The 17,821-nt window shown below is 38.4% G+C and overlaps 1 protein-coding gene across 12 annotated transcripts in view; it reads right to left on the reverse strand.

Moving 5' to 3' along the window:
- DTNA (dystrobrevin alpha) overlaps positions 1–17,821 on the reverse strand; it is a 342,157-nt gene that overhangs the window by 28,069 nt on the left and 296,267 nt on the right. For all 12 annotated transcript variants that reach the window (XM_023531751.1, XM_023531725.1, XM_023531716.1 and 9 more), the window contains 3 exons: positions 9,709–9,796; positions 8,055–8,152; positions 4,082–4,195 (listed from right to left, as the gene is read on the reverse strand). In XM_023531751.1, the coding sequence (XP_023387519.1) occupies positions 4,082–4,195; positions 8,055–8,152; positions 9,709–9,796 (300 nt within the window). The remainder of the gene's footprint in view (positions 1–4,081; positions 4,196–8,054; positions 8,153–9,708; positions 9,797–17,821) is intronic.

Raw genomic sequence — 17,821 nt, forward strand, 5'->3', positions numbered from 1 at the left:
TATAGAATCATGGTCTTTCCCTACCTACATCTTTTTTTTTTTTTACCATGAACCACTTCATTCACTGCATTTTAGGTCTATAGACTGTTTAGTTCATAGACCCAAAGAGTGCTAGATTCGCTCCTGCCATTTGGTCTTTGTACAGATAGTCTCTGCCTTCCAGGAGGATCTTTTGTTCAGCTGTGCCAGCCCCCTTCCCCATCCTTAATCTCCATTCCTTATGTTCCATTCTTCATATTTCAACTCAAACAATCCTTCCTCATGGTACCCCCTTCTGACTCTAGTGAAGGGCAAGTTTGAAAATTATGGTTCGTTTTTTCTTTTAAAGGAAGAGTTCTTGTAGCACTTATCTCAGATTGATAATTATATTCCTATTTGTGTAAGTTTTTACACAAATGACATTTTCCTACTAGACTACAAATTCTATGAGACTAGGGACAGTATTTCTTCCAATGCATCATGGTATAAGGTTCCCAGAAAAGTTCCAGGCATACTGCATTTCAGAAATATTTGTTGAGTGAGTTAAATGAATAATAAAGTGAAGAAAGATAATTCTGACAGCAGTGTAGATGAATCAGAGGCTGGGAATCAATTAAGTGCTCATTATAATCATTCAGGCAAGAGATAACATAATTAAGACCTAAGCAAAGGTATGGAATCCACCTGTGCTACTCATTGTCGGGCTCTTGAGCAAATTATTTAACTTTTGTGAATCTCAGTTTCCATATCTATAAAAGGAATATAATAGTGTCCATCTCCCATGTTCATTATGGCACTTACAGGGGACAGTGTATGCAGGGCTTAGTGCATAGGAAGTGTCAGATTTGCACACAGACATGCCTATCATATCACCTTAGTCAGCTGCCAGATCTAGATTGTAAGCTTGGCTTTCAGCTTTCCTGCAGCTAAAATGAAAAGGAAAATATGATCGTTTAAAAAGGTCATAGTGCTCTTAAGACAAAAATAAATGATGTGTTCATAAAAAGCAAAGCTCTGCTCCTTTCTCCCCAACCCTGTCCTCGAGGTGAAAGAAATTTCTCCTGTCGGTATCTCCACAAGAGGCCCTGATAAGGATGTAATGGAAGAAGCCTGCTATCAAAGCTACAGCAAGGCGTTCCTGTGGCTTCACATGGCCACTGTCAGTGTGAACTAAGGCGAAAGTAACTGTGCAAGAGGCCATTCGTTTTGGAGAGCTTTCGACGTATAAAATGACTAAGGAATAAAACTTAGACACCCAGAGTGGGATTATTAACCTGGAATGTCAGGGTATCTGTGAAATCTACAAATTGTGAAAGTGCTTAGCACAGAATAAATGGTTTATAAATATCTAAAGGACTACTCTTAAAGGGAGGGTATTTTTCCTTCTTCCAAGCACAAGAGAGGTATAGAATAAGCAGGTAGGCAAGAAAATCAGCTGGGATTTAGGTGTCTCAGGCCTCAGGCCTCAAGCCTCAGGTGTAGGCCTCAAGCCTCAGGTGTAGGCCACAAGCTGACACCGAGGGCCAAAATTATGTAAGTTCCTACAGGGCCAGACTCCTTAATGTAGCTTTGGGCTTAGCTGGGGCCATGGGAATGCCCACAAGCCAGGGCCAGAGGATTATCAGTCTTATAAGAGAGTGACATCAAGGAGGGAAGAAATATCAGTTGGAAAGCTCATCATCAGCGACCCAGACACATCAAGATGTCTTCCCAGACTGCATTATCCAAATAGAACTAGATATTTTGGAAAGCAAATGCTAACTGGCGGGAACTGATGAGAATGCTTATGAAAAATTCCCAGTCATCATCCCTGAGCTGGAGAATGGGGCGACCACTGGCAGAGGCACAAAGGACATTTCAGACAGGTACTCTGATGTGTAGATGACTGACTACTTACTCTGTTTCCAAGCTGGTTTATTCGGTTATATTTCTGTATATATTAGACTTAACTTTCTGTATATATTAGACTTAATTTTCAACTTGTGAGCTTGAAGGGCCTACATAATCCTATTTTGTGAGAGATACTTTCAAGCAGTCATTTTTATATACCTTTGAGGAGCAGCATGACAAGAAATATCACTTTTCCCTTCTTTTCATTTTCAGCCCTTTTGGGGTAATGGTATAGTAGAATATATAAGAATTTCTAATACATCTCTCTGAAGGTAGGACCAGAAATCATACAGTCGAAAAGGAAGAATTTCTGTTTCTTCCATTAAATTTCTTTGTTATTCTAAAGTATGATGTCATCTCTTTACCTTAAGCAGCCCCCACCAAGCTGCAGGTTCTGTATGTTTCCTTTCTGTACCTCAGGCCTTTGAGGGGGTCAGCCTCTCCAGCCAAGTGCATGGGCCTGGAGGGGCTGGGCCACCGCTGAGAGCAGGCAGGGCCTGCAGTGGGGCCAGGTGTGCTGTGGTGCTCAGATGCGAACCTTGTCCAAAGGGCAGGGCTAGAGTGGAACCCCTGGAAACACTCACGGCGACAATCAGTACGGACTTGGTACACTCCAAGCACAGCCATACGGAACCTGCTTAATTTAGTCTCCCTGTATGGAGAAAGTAAATGGCACTCCAGTTCTGACAAGGGTTTCTGAGAAGAGGTTCTGTACAGCCATGCCCCAGTTAATAATACGGATGTGTTCTCAAAATATGTCATTAGGAGATTTTATCATCATGTGAACACCATAGACAAACTTAGATGGTAAAGCCTACTACACACCTAGGCTAAATGGCATAGACTACTGCTCCTAAGCTATGAACCCATACAGCATGTCACTATACAAAACAAGATTAAATCAAGCACAAGAGAAAATTATATAATCAAGAGACACAGCAAAAGTGAGATGTGTGAGGCTGCTACTGTCATAGTGCGGCATACTGTTTTACAGCAAAACTTATTTATAAGTAGAAAGAGTACACTCTAAAAAAATGACAGTATAGTATAGAAAACATAGTATAGTATAGAAAATACATAAACTAGTAATATAGTCATTTATTCTCATCAAGAATCGTGTACTGTACATAATCGTATGTACTATACTTTCATACGACTGGCAGAGCAGTAGGTTGGTTTACAGCCGCATCGCCACAAACATGCGAGTAATGCGTTACGCTATGTGTGACATCACAGCGGCTATGACATCACTAGGCAATAGGAATTTTTCAACTCCATTATCTTATGGAACCACTGTCATATACGCAGTCCATCCTTGACTGACACGTTGTTGGGCACATGACTATACCTAAAAAGCATGCCTCAGAGTTAGATATACCTGAAATGTACGTGGCACCCAAACCAAAAGATGGGAAGAATGCTATACTTGCCAACTGAAAGTGCCTTGTGAAATATGACATTTCTATGAAGGAAAATCTTTGAATTTATGTTTGTTTTGTTTGTTACACAAAGGTTTGAGTATGTGCCATGTCCAAGGCATGGGGGGAAGCCAGTCTGACCTGGAGCCCACAGCATGACTTTCCTTTTACACATGGGTGCAGGGGAAGCCACAACAGTCCTTATCCTTGTCCTGCTACTTTCTACCTTTCCGACTTTGAAAAGTGCACTGAAATTCAGGGGTTGAACCAGATGACCTGAGATCCTTTCCAACTCAAATATTTTATGATGACAGAGTAGGTCACACCATGTCTTTTAACTCATTTGCAGAACAAGAAGGTGTGAAGTCTATTTTTAAAGATCTGTAAGTAAAGTTATCAGGGGCGAAGAAACATCAGACTCCCTTTTACAGGTTACAGGTAAATTTTTAAATGTAAAAACCTGTGATGTTTATTTAGCTGTTTATGTGTTTGTTTTATTGATCACTTGTATCATAAACACATTGTTGATAGGGCAAATAACTATAAAAAGAGTTGAGTTGAATATTTTCTAGCGAGAGATTTTGTTTCTGACCTAGAGAACTATTCCTTTTTCTCTGTATCAAATGAAAGAATAAAATATAAACATCCTCTCCTTCAAACCCCCAAATCTCGGCAATTAGGTGTGTGCTATTAAAAAAAGCCAATAAAAGTCAGAAGCTGGCTGGACAGTGGTAGACGTTATTGAAGATCTCAAGTACTTGGATCCCTGAGATGCCTCTGGCTCCCTCTCTTACCTGAGGAGCCGGAGTTCTGCCAGCAGAGTAGGGTTTTGCTGCGCCTTCTCTGGAGTGGGCTGAGAAGCTTGTTCATGTTCCAGCCGCAGCCTCTGGATCTCCTGTAAGATTTCTCTTAGGAGAGAGGAGAGTGATAAGGAACCAGGGTCAGTTAAATTCTAGGTTATTCAGGATCTAACATCTGACCATCTCAGAGCCACCAGAGCAAAGAAGGGGTCATCCTATGTTTCTGAGAAGGACTGACCCTCACAAAACCAACTGTGTTTACAAGGCAGTGGCTGTAGCTAGTTGGATGCTGTGGGTGAGAGGATTCTGACTTTATTTCTAGTACACATGAACCATGAGGATTCTGCAGTGTGTCACTGGAGCCTTCAAGCTGAGTGTTCTCACCAGGACCTACTGATCTTTCTAGTAATAATATAATGCCATGGTAATGTGTGCAGCTTGAAAAGTACACTACTTCAGAGAAAAAAATGTGTCTTCCTATTATTTATGATCACAGTCTGACACCATAAAGTAACTGCAGCTACCAAGTAAGAGGTACTTGGAGGGAAAATAAGGATAAATGGTGCTCATTTCATAAAACTTAATAACCTCATTCTCTCACCAGGAATGAAATTCCTCTCACTGAATTTATCTGAGAAGACCATGGTTATGCAAAATGTTCTCTCTTTTTCTTAACATTTTCAGCCTTAACAATGGATCTCAACTAGGGCGGTCTTAGAAGTAAAGTGCTTTTAAAAGGATTCACTATAATTGAGTCTGTGACCTAAGAGTGCTCTTAGTGTGACCTCTGTCTGGGGTGAGATGTGTCAGTTACTGGTGTTGGGGCCTGGACTGCCCTGCACTGAAGTGAATGTTAGGCTGGCCATAACAGATGGGTGACTTGTGTAGGGCAAATTATCCCTAAGTGAGTTAGAAACCATTAAGCAAGGTTACAGGTCACATATTCTTGAAAGAGGGGTCAGTCTCCCACCCAACAAAATGCACAAGAACCAATAAGATGGAACAAAGCACCAAGAATGGAAGGTGAACTTGGCGAGCAAGAGGGATGGCTTTCCATTTGAAAGGCTAATTTACAACTGCTTGCTTCACAAACACACCAGCATCAGTAAGCTAATTACCAGTCACCACACATCTCATGACTACGGTGAGGAGGCTGGACTATAATTCAGTGGTTTTCAACCTCTTTTTGTCCTCCTTGGTGTCCCATGGTGAAAACCTTTCTTTAAAAGAAATCTCCTATGGAAACACTGTGTGTCAAACAGTTAGGAGAGAGATGCTCTGGTTAAATATAGGGTGGGCCCTGTGCTCCTAGCCCTTTCTCCCCCCTTGACAGAGTCCCCAGGGTTCCATTGGGCTCAGTCTGAAAATCAGTGTACTGAGATCTTTTCCAGGGCTAACACCTTGATATTCTATGACTCCCACTAGTTCTTGTTGGTTCTAAGGACAGAACCATGACAGAACCATGTAACCCAAAGAAGCAGCAGCTCTGAAAAGAAAAAATAGTAGTAAGATATATAATGAACATTGAGTGCTTAGTCTATATCCAGGAATGGTGCCGTCCTCTTGAATCTTATTTAATCCTCGTAATAATTCTGTTATCTATAGGCACTACTATTATATTTGTTTTATGAATGAGGAAATCAAAGCACAGGCCAGTTAAAAGACTTGCCCAAGTTCGATAATACATAAGTGATAGAGGTGATTTGAACTCAGGCTCGTTAGCTTCAAAGGCCACATATATCAGACTCCCTCAGGTTTTGGTACTTGCTCTGACAGGCCTAGGCTAGGTAAGCTGTGACTTATACAACATAATATGAAGAGTTCTACTACTGCTAATACTAAAACCAACTGGCTCGTCCAAGGGTGCTGTAAGGAAGCACTATCTTCTAAAGTTGTTGATGAAATGTCCACGAATGACCTAAAGTAGTCATGAAGTGAGGTGTGGAACTCTATCCTCTCCTGCAGCTCAGAGATCTGATTATTGGGTTAATTACCACCTTGGAGACCATGGGACTCATGGGGTAAATTTCTATGGTGCGGAAGTATGACCTGGATAAGTTTCTGGGACGTGTTTCTGGGGTCTTTGAAAGAAATGAGGCCACTGGCTTAGTTCGGGATGAATTAGAGGTTCATCAGCCTGAGGTGGGGAAATCTAGAGGCCACAGAAGAACTTAGGCACGGGACGGGGCTCTCTTTCTGGCATCTCATTCCCATTTCTTTATTCTCTCTCTGGTCCTGAAAAATATGCATTCAGACAATACAATCTAAAAACATCCTAGAAACAAGCAGGAAGAGCGGTATCACCACACAGCCAAGGCCATTCAAACATCCGTGGTGCTTCCTGCTGATTCTGGAATCTCACAAAAAGACAGATATCCCTGGGTATTTCCTTAAAGGAAGTCGTGATTTCTCTTCAAGTATGCTATCCCCATGCTGGGTGAAAGAAAAGGATGGGAAGGGAAAACAAAGTGCTTTGGAGAGGCGGGGGAGTAGATTAACACTGCAACCAAGATAAAATATGTGTGGGCTAGTGAGTTTTCATTTTAGTCTTTTCTCTTTCTAAGATTATAAAAACGTGACAACCAAATTTGTACCTTCCTTTTAATTTTTTTTCTATAGAACTTTAAAGAATATTTAAAGATCATTTATTCTAAAATTTTCAGGTCAAACTATATAGGTATGAAACAATTATCACAACCTTCTCCTTTACCAGTTTGATCTCAGAAGTCACATCAGTGTTTAAGAATGGAATTAAGTATTAAGACATTTTGGTGCTGTTCTAAGAAATGTAGAATGTACAAGTTGTTCTTATGTTGGGCTTTCTCAGCATTGAGTTTGAGATCTTACTCAGCTATGTATTATTTCTTTTACTTTATATTTTTACCATGCTTCTACAATGTACCAGGCATGGTTCTGGAATCCAGGGGCCATTTGGCATGGCCTCTGTTCTCAAGAAACTTCCATTTCAATCAGGGAAGACAGACAATAAACAAGGAAACAAACAAATAAATGCAATTATTTCAGGTAGTGATAAGTCATATGCCTCCTCCCTGCCCTCTTGCTCCCCCTCCCCTACAGGGCTGTAATTAAGAGTGGTTCCTGGGGTAGGAGGTAGTGGGCAAGATTAGACAGGTGGTCTTTTGAGCTGAGATCTGAATGATGAGAAGGAACCATCCATGCAGTGGTCCTGAGAATGAGATTTCTAAGCTGAGAAAATAGCGCAAAGGCTGTCAAGACAGAAAGAAGTAGGAGCGTAATGAGCAAGGTGGGCTGAGGCTAGAAAGGTAGGCAGGACCTTGCAGACCACAGTAAGAGGGATGAGTTTTAGTTAAAGTGTGATGAAAACTCATCAGTGAGTTTTAGACAGGAAATCACATGATATGATCTATGTTTTGTAAAATGGCAGGTTGGATTGAGTGGTCATGGTGGAGATAAAGTAGATAGTTTTAGGGATAAGCTATTGGAGTGGACTGTGAATCAATTTGCGTTGAACAAAGAAAGGACCTGCTGAAGGACTGGACATGAAGATGTTTAGCTTGAACACCAGGGCGATGGTGGCCAGTTCAAATGCCTCTTTTTAGTCTGGGGTCCTTATAGGGCCCCTCCTTGGAGAGCCTTCTATTTGTCTCTGGATGGCAAAGATAATTTCCTTCTAGTACTCAAGCAGGCCCTTCTGCATTAGATGGCTCCTTAACAAAAATAAGTGAGTCCAAAAAAGGGAAATGAGACTGTCTAGAGAGAAAACATTAATTTTTTTGACATCTCAGAATTATATATGTTTTCTCATGAAGCTTCTGAAGATCTAAAATCTAAAGACTAGCTTCTACTGAGCCAACATCACTGGCTCAAGATATCTTCCCTTAAACATGCATACAGAGCAAAAACCTGGATATTTTAAAGCATGACTATAGGTTATCAATGAATGCACATTTTGATCAAAAAAGCCAACACATCTAAGAAGCCATACCTGTTCTTATTTTCTAGTTCTGCAATCAGCTGCCTTTGTTGCTTATTTGCATCGATGGTGAAGGAAATGTCTGGAGCACTTCTCTGCTGAGTTGGTTGCTGTAAAACATGTGGTTTATACTACTTAATATTGGAAATGGGAACCCACATGTGACTGAGAAGACAGGAATTATGAGATGTGCAGACAAGAAAGAAGAAACTATTTCTCTGAAAACACAACGAAAAAACAAATACATAAAATCAGATTGCCATTCCTCTCCTAAGGACTAACTTTCCTGTGGATCTGGAACACATCTATGCAATGGAAAGCAGAACAGAATCTTTGGCAGACAAATACATACACAAAACGTAGAAAAAACTGCTCTTTTAACTTTCTGATTTGAAGTCTTTGGGGAGCTATTTCATTCTTGCCATGCTCTCCACATTGCAACTGTCCTCTCACTGCAGGTGGGTATAAAAAAGCATTTCACTGTTGAGATAACGCTTTCTCTAGAATTACTGTTCAATCACTGTAATGTACAATTAAAAATGTCATTGTTTTAAAGTCATATTTAATACAACTTTCTTTTCTTTTGGTCAACATACTTTTAGCATTTCTTTATTCATATATATAATTTAATTTTGATGACATATATATTTCTTTTACATTTATACCTCATTATTCTTGGTCATGTAACTAGCTTTAACAACTGGTGTATATGCAGTCATAGCTTTCTCTATTTCTTATAAAATTATATATATAGGTATACACATATGTGTGTGTATATATACACATGTGTGTGTATATATACACATATGTGTGTGTATATATACACATATGTGTGTGTACACATATGTGTGTGTATATATACACACAAATTATATATGTAATATATAAATTAGTCCTTGATTAAATACACACATAAACATATGTATGGTATGTGATTACATGTCCATATGTACATCTATACATGTATATACAAGTAATAATATGTCATATTTATATATATGTACATATGTATATGTGTATTTAGTCATGGGTTAATTGTCATTGTTCTACAGTAACAATTATGTGTACTTTACTGTGCCTTGCTTGTTTTGCTTTACGGTACACTGTAGAAATTTCTGTCAATATTTATTGTTTTTAAAACAAATTATAAAAATCACAACTTATCTTTCTACCAAAGAACACCAAATTTTAAAAATGGCACCTATTGCCTAAACCCAAGACATGGGGAAACTCAGCCTGCTTTTTAATGTATGGAAAAATGACTGTAGGAAAGATTAAGTGTGGTAAAAACTTGTGACCCAGGTTTTTCTTCTGATTTCATTACATAATTTTTCTTGTATGTATTTTGCATAGCGATAAAAGTAGAAACTTATCTGAGCCAGTTGTGAATTGAGTCACGGCTTTGCTCTTTATATTAACTGATCAGGAATTACCCAGACAAATTAGATATTAGGCTGGTTCCGCAACGTTGTAATGGAATACTTCAAGCTATAGATTTATGGCATACCAGCATGATAGCTGAAAAGGGAAAAAAATGGAAGCAGTGGAAAGCCAGACCATTTTTAGGTCTTGCAGACTGTACAGTAGCAACTCTTGAGTTCTGCTGTTGTAGCACCAACTATAAGGATGACAATGAACATGACATCCTCTCACTCAGACTACTTACAGACGAAGTGGACTCTGCTGCCAGTCTTGCTGCATACCTGGCGATCAGCCTGTGTTCTTCATCAAGCCGGTTTGAACTCTCAAGCATACTATTGAACACAGAGCAAGGAGACTGTTAGGTAATGAGAAAGATACATGTATTTATATTACCACTAGGGGGATTTGCTACTTCAATTTTTCGGCACAAAAATTTTGAAAGCTATACAAAACCCTGTTAGGTTAATAATCTCAGATTCGGATTCATAACATGATTTAATATGTGGCCAGAAAAGTCATTAACGAATCTTGACTACATTCAATTTAATTGTCTTACTAAGAAAGCTCTAAAGAGGAGTTACTTTTCTGATCAATATTTCTTACAAAATAATATTTTCTCTTTAATTTTACTGCCTTTAACGTTTTTATTTCCTTATTACACAGGTAATATATGTGCAAAACAGATGTGTTAGAAAATATGGAAGCTAGATTAAAAATGAAAACCACCACCACGAACTGTGGTTAGCCTGGTGTGATGCCCACCTTCTGGTATTCGCACTTGTGTTAATCCTCTCCCTTTAGTGGATTTACTGACTTGCTTCTAATGAACAGACTATGGCAGAAGTAATGAAATGTCACTTCCAAGGTTAGGTTATTAAAAGACCATGGTTTCTCTCTCTTGAGCTCTTTTGATTCCTTACTCTGTGGGAAGCTAGCTGTCATGTCATAAAGTGGCCTGTGGAAAGACCCATGTGATGAGGAAATGAAGCCAGTTGGCACTTTGCGAATGAGTCCACATGGGCAGAGACTGCAGATGGGATTGCAGGCCCAGCCAACAGCTTGATGGCAACCTTGTGAAAGTCCTTGAGCCCCAGGCACCTCGCTAAGCCAAACCCAGATTCTTGACCAACTGTGAGATAACAATTGTTTGTTGTTTTATGCTGCTAAGTTTTGGGAAAATTTGTTATGCAGCAATAGGTAACTAATATAATTCTCATGAATAAAATTACTACCTAGGTAACTTGCTATTTTATATTTACTTCCAGAGAAGTGGAATTATAATAGCGGCTTCTAATGACACTAATGAGAATTGTTTAATGCCTCCTATAAATTTACAGAAATTGTCCTAGAATAAGGATGAACTGAGTCTCTAAAAAATTAATGCTAATAGAAGCAAAAGCAATAAAAAACCACTAATACAAATATCAACTCTTCCATATTTCAGAAGGCCCTGCACTCAAGACTAAGTTTTGGGTGCCGTTAAAAAAATTCTGTGCAACACACCAGTGACATTAATCCTGTTAACAGATGAGTTGGTCAGAGTTTGGTTTATCAGTTATTACTGTGAGTAACAGGTCAGAATCAAGATTAGAAATTAGTTTCTCCATTTACTCTTATTCTTAAGTTCCTTAAAGAAAAAATGAGTACTCATTATACATTAACAATGACACACTTCTATGCCACTATGAAGGTTGTAAAGAATACCCAGTGAAAAGTTTTGGATCTATATAAAGTAACATACATTTATATCATTTGTATGTACATTCACATGTAAGTAAATATGCAACATAGTCTTTTAACTTTTGTTCTAAAGCGAGAAGATGAGTGAAAATCATTATGTGCTTCCAGTGACATTAGTTATCTCTTCCTTGGTTGGCTGAATCCATTATTGTAGCATTTTGTTTCTCATCATTTGGAAGACATTCCTGTATCCATTATCTCTGCACTACTCTATACTCTTCATATGTGTAAATAATACCTGTTCTTATACTGAAGACTTCCACTCTAGGTTTAGCCCTTTTCTCCGGGCTGTGATAAGTACCTAGAATATTCTTGAATTTCTCCATTTACCAAGTCACTTCTTCATCTTCAGAAAGAGTCTTCTCTTTCCTTTTACCCAAAAGAATGCATGTAAAAAGCATCAATCTAATATGATGCCTAGAACACAAAGAAACAATTTAATTTGATTTTAACATGTTTATCACTTCTGGCTGGTATATTAGTGACTACAAGCCTAATTCAACACTATGTAGACAACAGGATCCATTGCTCCAAGCTCACGACAATGATTTGTTTGACTGCCTGAAAGTGACTTTGTCAAAAACACTTGTGAGTGTTTGATAAATAAATAATAAAAAAAATCTTGATATTAAAACCTCATGATAAAAGTGTCTTTTATCATGAATGACCAGCAAGTTTAAATAATATGAAGGTTACATAAAAAAAGCCTTCTGGAAATGTAAGATGTGAAGTTATGAGATTCTGTCTAGTAAGCTATAACTCATACTTCCACGCCTTTCCTCCCCCCTAGCACTGAAGGGACGAGGGGTGGAGTGATATATTACCTCTTTGTGCACACAAACGATTTATGAGTCCACATGTACTATTTCAGTATGTTCAAATTATACAAGAGTGAATGAGCCATTTCTCTGATAAATTCCATTATTTCAAGACTTCAATTACAAATAGTTGAAAATAAATGGCCAATAATCCCTAAATCATTAAAGAAATACTGATTCCAATACTTTCTCCATCCCTGGATACTCATTTCAAGACTTTATAATCAGTAATCTTGCTACAAGGCTATGATGGATTAAAACCTGGCTGCTGTGTAGACTGCATTTGAAGTGGAAAGATCTATTATTTTGAAAGCTCTTCACTTTCTACCTTAAATACATGGCTAGTGGCTGTTGCCAGTGATTTCAAAATGGCAGTCTAGGAAACTCGAGTTGCCCAGCTAAGCTAGGGCTTACTAAATTATGATTTAGCAAAGATTTCTGGGAACTCAGGGTTTAGTCACATTTTTTTTTTCTTTGCAGGCATGTTCTGATTTCTAGAGGGGGAAAGTAAATCAAATAATAATGTTATCCAAAGGCCACCAGAAATACTTCTATGTTTTCTCCTAATATTTTTTCCATTTGTCTAAATGGTAATAGGAATTTTATCACTACGGATTAATTTTTAAGGTCATTAGGCCTCAGATATTAAAATGCAAATTGCTAATAGGGGGATTGCTTCCTGAGAAGGCATTACTAGTTAACACCAAATGGAGGATTACTTTATGAAGTTATATCCTATTTTTGCAGTTGGTGAAGAGCAAAATGCTATGGGTTAGAGCCCTGTTCAGGTCTTTAGGAGTCAGTGAGCAGAAGGGTCAAGGTGGAAAAGAATGAAGTGATACTGGGCTCCAAGGAGTAATTTTTTTTTAACACTTTAACAGTAAGGCATATATACATTTACACTGTGTGTTCGTCTACCATAGTTAGATTTTTTTCTGTCACCATATATTTCACCCCCTTTACCCTGTCTACCTCCTCCCTCTCCCCATTCCCCACCCTCTGGTAACCACTAGTCTATAGTCCATGTCCATGAGTCTCTGTTTGTCCTGTTCATTTGTTGCTTTTAGGCTTATATCCTACATATAAGTGATATCATGCCCCAAGAAATAATTTTATGGGACTGAAGAATGGGGAGGGAAATGAACTAATTCTCAAAGCATGAAATGTTGGCTCTTTAATGACTGGTTTGAAAGGAAAAGACAGGAAATCAAGAAATGGCAATCTTCATGGATAATGATAATAAACATTAGCATAACAATGGCTTCTCTACAGGGATACCTCACGCTCCTTTACTGAGACCCTGACTTTAACAACCCACTATGCTATAATCATATACAAGGCCATGCATTCTACCTTCTACAGACTCTCAAATCCCTCCATTTCCTTCTATTCCAAAGTCACGGATATGCTCCAGGCCAGTGTCATCTTAGCCTGGATTAGTGTAAAGTCCTTTCAACAGGTCACTTTGATTTCAGACTTATTCTTCCTTTTAGTTCATTTTCTATCCTGTAGTTGGTGATCTTTTACAAATGTATTTGGCTGTAACATTCTTATGCATCAAATCCTTCAATAGGTTCTCATTTTTGAAACTCCTAACTAAGACATACGGTCTTGCTTAATCTAGCTTCATCTTTCACCTGTTACTCTAGTAGCCTCACCAAACTTAAGTTCCTCAGATGCATCATATTCTCTCTGCTCCGAACAATTTCTCTGCCCCCTCCAACCACTTCCACCTGGCTAATTCCTCTTCATCCTACTATTGGCTTTAGCTTTCATTTCTTACTCTCACCTCCAACCTCCAAATTTGGGTTCATTGCTTCTCATATATATTCCTTAGCGCTCTGCATGGCACTGACCTTATTACAGCTGTTATCCCTTTGCATTTTAATTGCCTTTTCACTTGTCTTTATCCTCCACTAACCTATAACTTTGAAGGCAGAATGGTTCAATCTTTTCACCATTAGATCTTGAATATTTAGCATAGTGCTTTGAACACAGCAGGAACTACCTAAGAATTAGTTTGACAAAAGAATGAATAAAGGTTAGCTCTCTTAGGCTAGCAATGTCATGGTCTTTGGCCCACCTCTTTCTTGGCTTTGCATGAATCCTCAACACTTTGAGAAAATCAGAATACAGATGAAATACTGTACTTTAAAACTAGCCATGCCATCTAAAATCGAACTGCAAAATATTCACTTTTGGCAGAGTTAAAAATCAAGATACATTCTATGGATGCATACAGATTCCTTATTTACTTTATATAGATGCTAAAGTTTATAGAAATGTCATTATACACATTTGTATTTAGAAACATTAGCTCTTCCCTACCCCCAATCATGGCAAATTCTCTTTTGGTTCACATGTTGCTGTTGTTTTAAAGATTAGGAAAGCAGGTGACATCCGAAAGGGGTAAATAAGCTCCTACTCAAAAGAAATGCTTATTCTTAGAAGGGGTGAACCACTGGTAGGGATATTATAAAAGAATGAGTGGGAGGTTGGTCTGGATCATTTCTGGATTCAAATCCCAGCCCTCTCACTTACTAGCTGTGTGACTCTAGGCAGGTCACTTAACCACTCTGTGCCTCAGTTATCTCATCTATAAAACAGGGATACAATGGTAACTTATCTCATGGCTTCTCAGGAGTACCATGTAAAGTGCTTAGCGCAGGGCACATGGTAAGACTGTGAGACTTCTTTCTACTCTTACCTCTAAAAAGCAGGTAACACTGTCTTGATATGACCATCTTTGCACCATCATTTTGTTATCTATAAATTAGCTTTTTGTTCAAAGAAATATGATTGGTTATTAGGCAGTATATTAAGCTATACCAAAAAGAAGACAATTTAGTTGAATCAATGAACGACTTTACATAAGCAATAGGTGGTCTTCATATCTCTCATTTCCTAGACAAAGGGAGGAGTTAGCTTAACAGCGATAGCCTTCATTTCTTTCTCCTTGCTCCTGTGTGCAAAGCTGCACACCACCATGAACTTGTAATCAAAATGTCCTTTTTGTACAATTTATCGAACAACATTCTGAACTATATTTTAGCACATTTGGAGAAAGCATACTCTGAAGTTTATCCATTTGACAATATTGATGAACATACATGAACTATCAGTTTATTTCTACCCTATTATAATGGACAGGTTTTACAAAATAAAAATTTAAAAACTAACTTTTTATATGCCTTCAGTCCTATTCAAAATTAAAGAAGGAACTAACACTGAGTTATTCCCATGTGTCCAGCACTAGGCTAGCTAATTTACATCTATAACCTCATCAGATTGGTACTGTCATTCTCATTTTCCATGGAAACTTAAAATGTATTAGAATCTATAACAGAGAAGTGAACTCATCTTAAAATCAATTTATCATCTGATTATGCTGATAAAACCTCTGTGAGTACAACATAATTAATGCAGATATGCACACTGGCCGTGTGACGTTCTTTAGATTTATATTTCTAGGTTTCTAAGGAAATATCTTTCTCAAAAATCTAGTCCTATAACTAAAACTCCTAAACATTTTACTGAAGAAAAGGAATACTGTTAACAAGGAAATGAAAACTCATGTAAAAAAAACTGTCAGTAAGTGCAGATAATTTCTTTTCTCTTCCAACAGGTTGTAATAAACCTACCTTTTTCACAATCAACAATTACTTAAGAGTCGATCGAATCTTAGCCTAGATATTAAAAATATTAAAGGCATAAAATGCAGTGAATACAGTGTTGAAATGTGTTATAGACTGAATTGTCTCCCCTGAAATTCATGTGTTAAAGCCCTAACCCCCAGTACCTTAGAACGTGGCTGCGTTTGGAGACAGGGCTTTTAAAGAGGTGATTAAAGTTAAATGAGGTCCTAAGAGTGGGGCCCTAACTGAATATGACAGGTGTCTTTATAGAAGAGGAAGAGAACTAGGGTTGTACTTGTGCAGATAAAAAGTCATGTAAGGACACAGTAAAGCAGCCATTTGCAGGTCAAGGAGAGAGACCCCAGGAGATATCAACCCTGCCAGCACCTTGGTCTTGGACTTCTAGCCTCCAGAATTGTGAGAAAATAAATTTCTGTTGTCCAAGCCACACCATTGGTGGTATTTTGTTACAGTAACCCTACTGAACTAATAATATGAAATGGAAGAGACAAGAGAGTATGTGAAAAACGTTTTTAATTCTTGCCCAATATCACTTTTAGCTTTTTTTTTTTATTTTGCCCCCATCAGTTGCTTTTCCCACATCAATGAATTGCTCGTGCTTGTCTTTATCTATGTCAAGCTTAATACTTTACTTTTTCATCTACTTTATACTCTTACACTAAATGTTCAGTTTAAGGGCTGATTTATAATAGATGATTTTTCAATAGTAAAAATATTAATTTTTTACTAGTAAGAAAGATTTTCTGAGGACTCCTAAAAATTTTACTTAGAGCGAAAAGGAATTTTTACCTAAAACACTGTCAATATTCTACATCTACAGATGTTTATCGGGTACCTCTAGTGTGCCAGGCACTGTGCAAGATGCCAGAGAAATGCTGGTAAGCAAGTCAAAGAAGGTCCCTGCCTGTCAACCTACCAACCAACCCACCCAACCAATCAACCAATGGTTACAGTTATGGTAAGAATGAAAGAAATAGTTGCCACGATAGAGACTAATATAGGAGACTGACCTGAGGAGAGGCCTTCGACCTGAGATTGGAAGCCAGGGAAGGAGCCAGTGCACTCGTGTGTGGAAGGAGAAGAAAGGGGTAAAATAGAGAAGGTCCTAGGCATAGAGTAGAACTAGCATCATGGTCTTGAGGCAGTTTTAGGAATTGTTTTTAGAAACCAATCAAAAGCTGATGTGACTAGTATTGTGATTGAGTGGGAGAACCCCTGACAGCTAAGGCTGGGAGATGGGCAAGCAGGGGCTAGACCACACACAGGCTTCGAGGCCGTGGTGAAGGCTCTGGGTTGTAAACTAAATGCAAGAGGAATCTACTAAAGGGTCCAAGCAGTCAAGCCAATAAAAATTTAGACCTTGTATATGAAACCTAAAAATAGGCATCAAATGTATAATTTCTTGTCCTTGAGAATAACGTATAAGCAGAACCTGGTTATGTAAGTTCAGGAGTCTAAGTGACTGCAATTGATCATGACATAGACTGTAGTCTTTAATTGTACCCCTCCCTCCCTTAATCAAGGGGCCTTTTCAGAGTTGAGAGAAATGTGCCAGAAACTTCTGAATGGTAGCTATCAAGGCTATAATTAAGGTAAGAACTGGAAGTTCTGGGCTGATTTCTGATCCTTTGATCTGCCTGCCACAGTCAGTCCTCATAAACCACTAGCAAACCCAGGCACTTGATAAGCTTTAGGGAAGGGCGGAAAAAACCCTCATGGTATAGCATTTTGAGATCCATTCCTCCCCCACTGGAGAAGTGCTTGAAAATCATTAAGGCTTTTAAAACTTCACTGAATTAGGAATAAAGCAGAAATTCTCCCTTGAGCTACAGCTTATTTATTTGGCTTCTCTGACATCAGAACCAACAATGACACCTAAGAGTTTTTTTTTAATTTAGCAGCAGACTATTTACCAATGAGTCAATTTCCCATTGTATTAAGCAGTTGAGGTGGAGTAGAAGGTCCCCACATAGAGTTAATTAGAAGCATATATGAATAATTACAAAAACAAACCTTTTAACCAAGAACAGTTACATGGTTCCTATTTGTAGCACAGACAGGAAGGCTGAAGAATGATGTGGAAAACAGATGGGACCTGGTGTCAGAAGACCTGTGTACGAGCCCTTGTTAGCATGTGACCTTG

This window comes from Pteropus vampyrus, unplaced genomic scaffold (genome assembly GCF_000151845.1).
Source record: "Pteropus vampyrus isolate Shadow unplaced genomic scaffold, Pvam_2.0 Scaffold3, whole genome shotgun sequence".
NCBI lineage: Eukaryota > Metazoa > Chordata > Mammalia > Chiroptera > Pteropodidae > Pteropus > Pteropus vampyrus.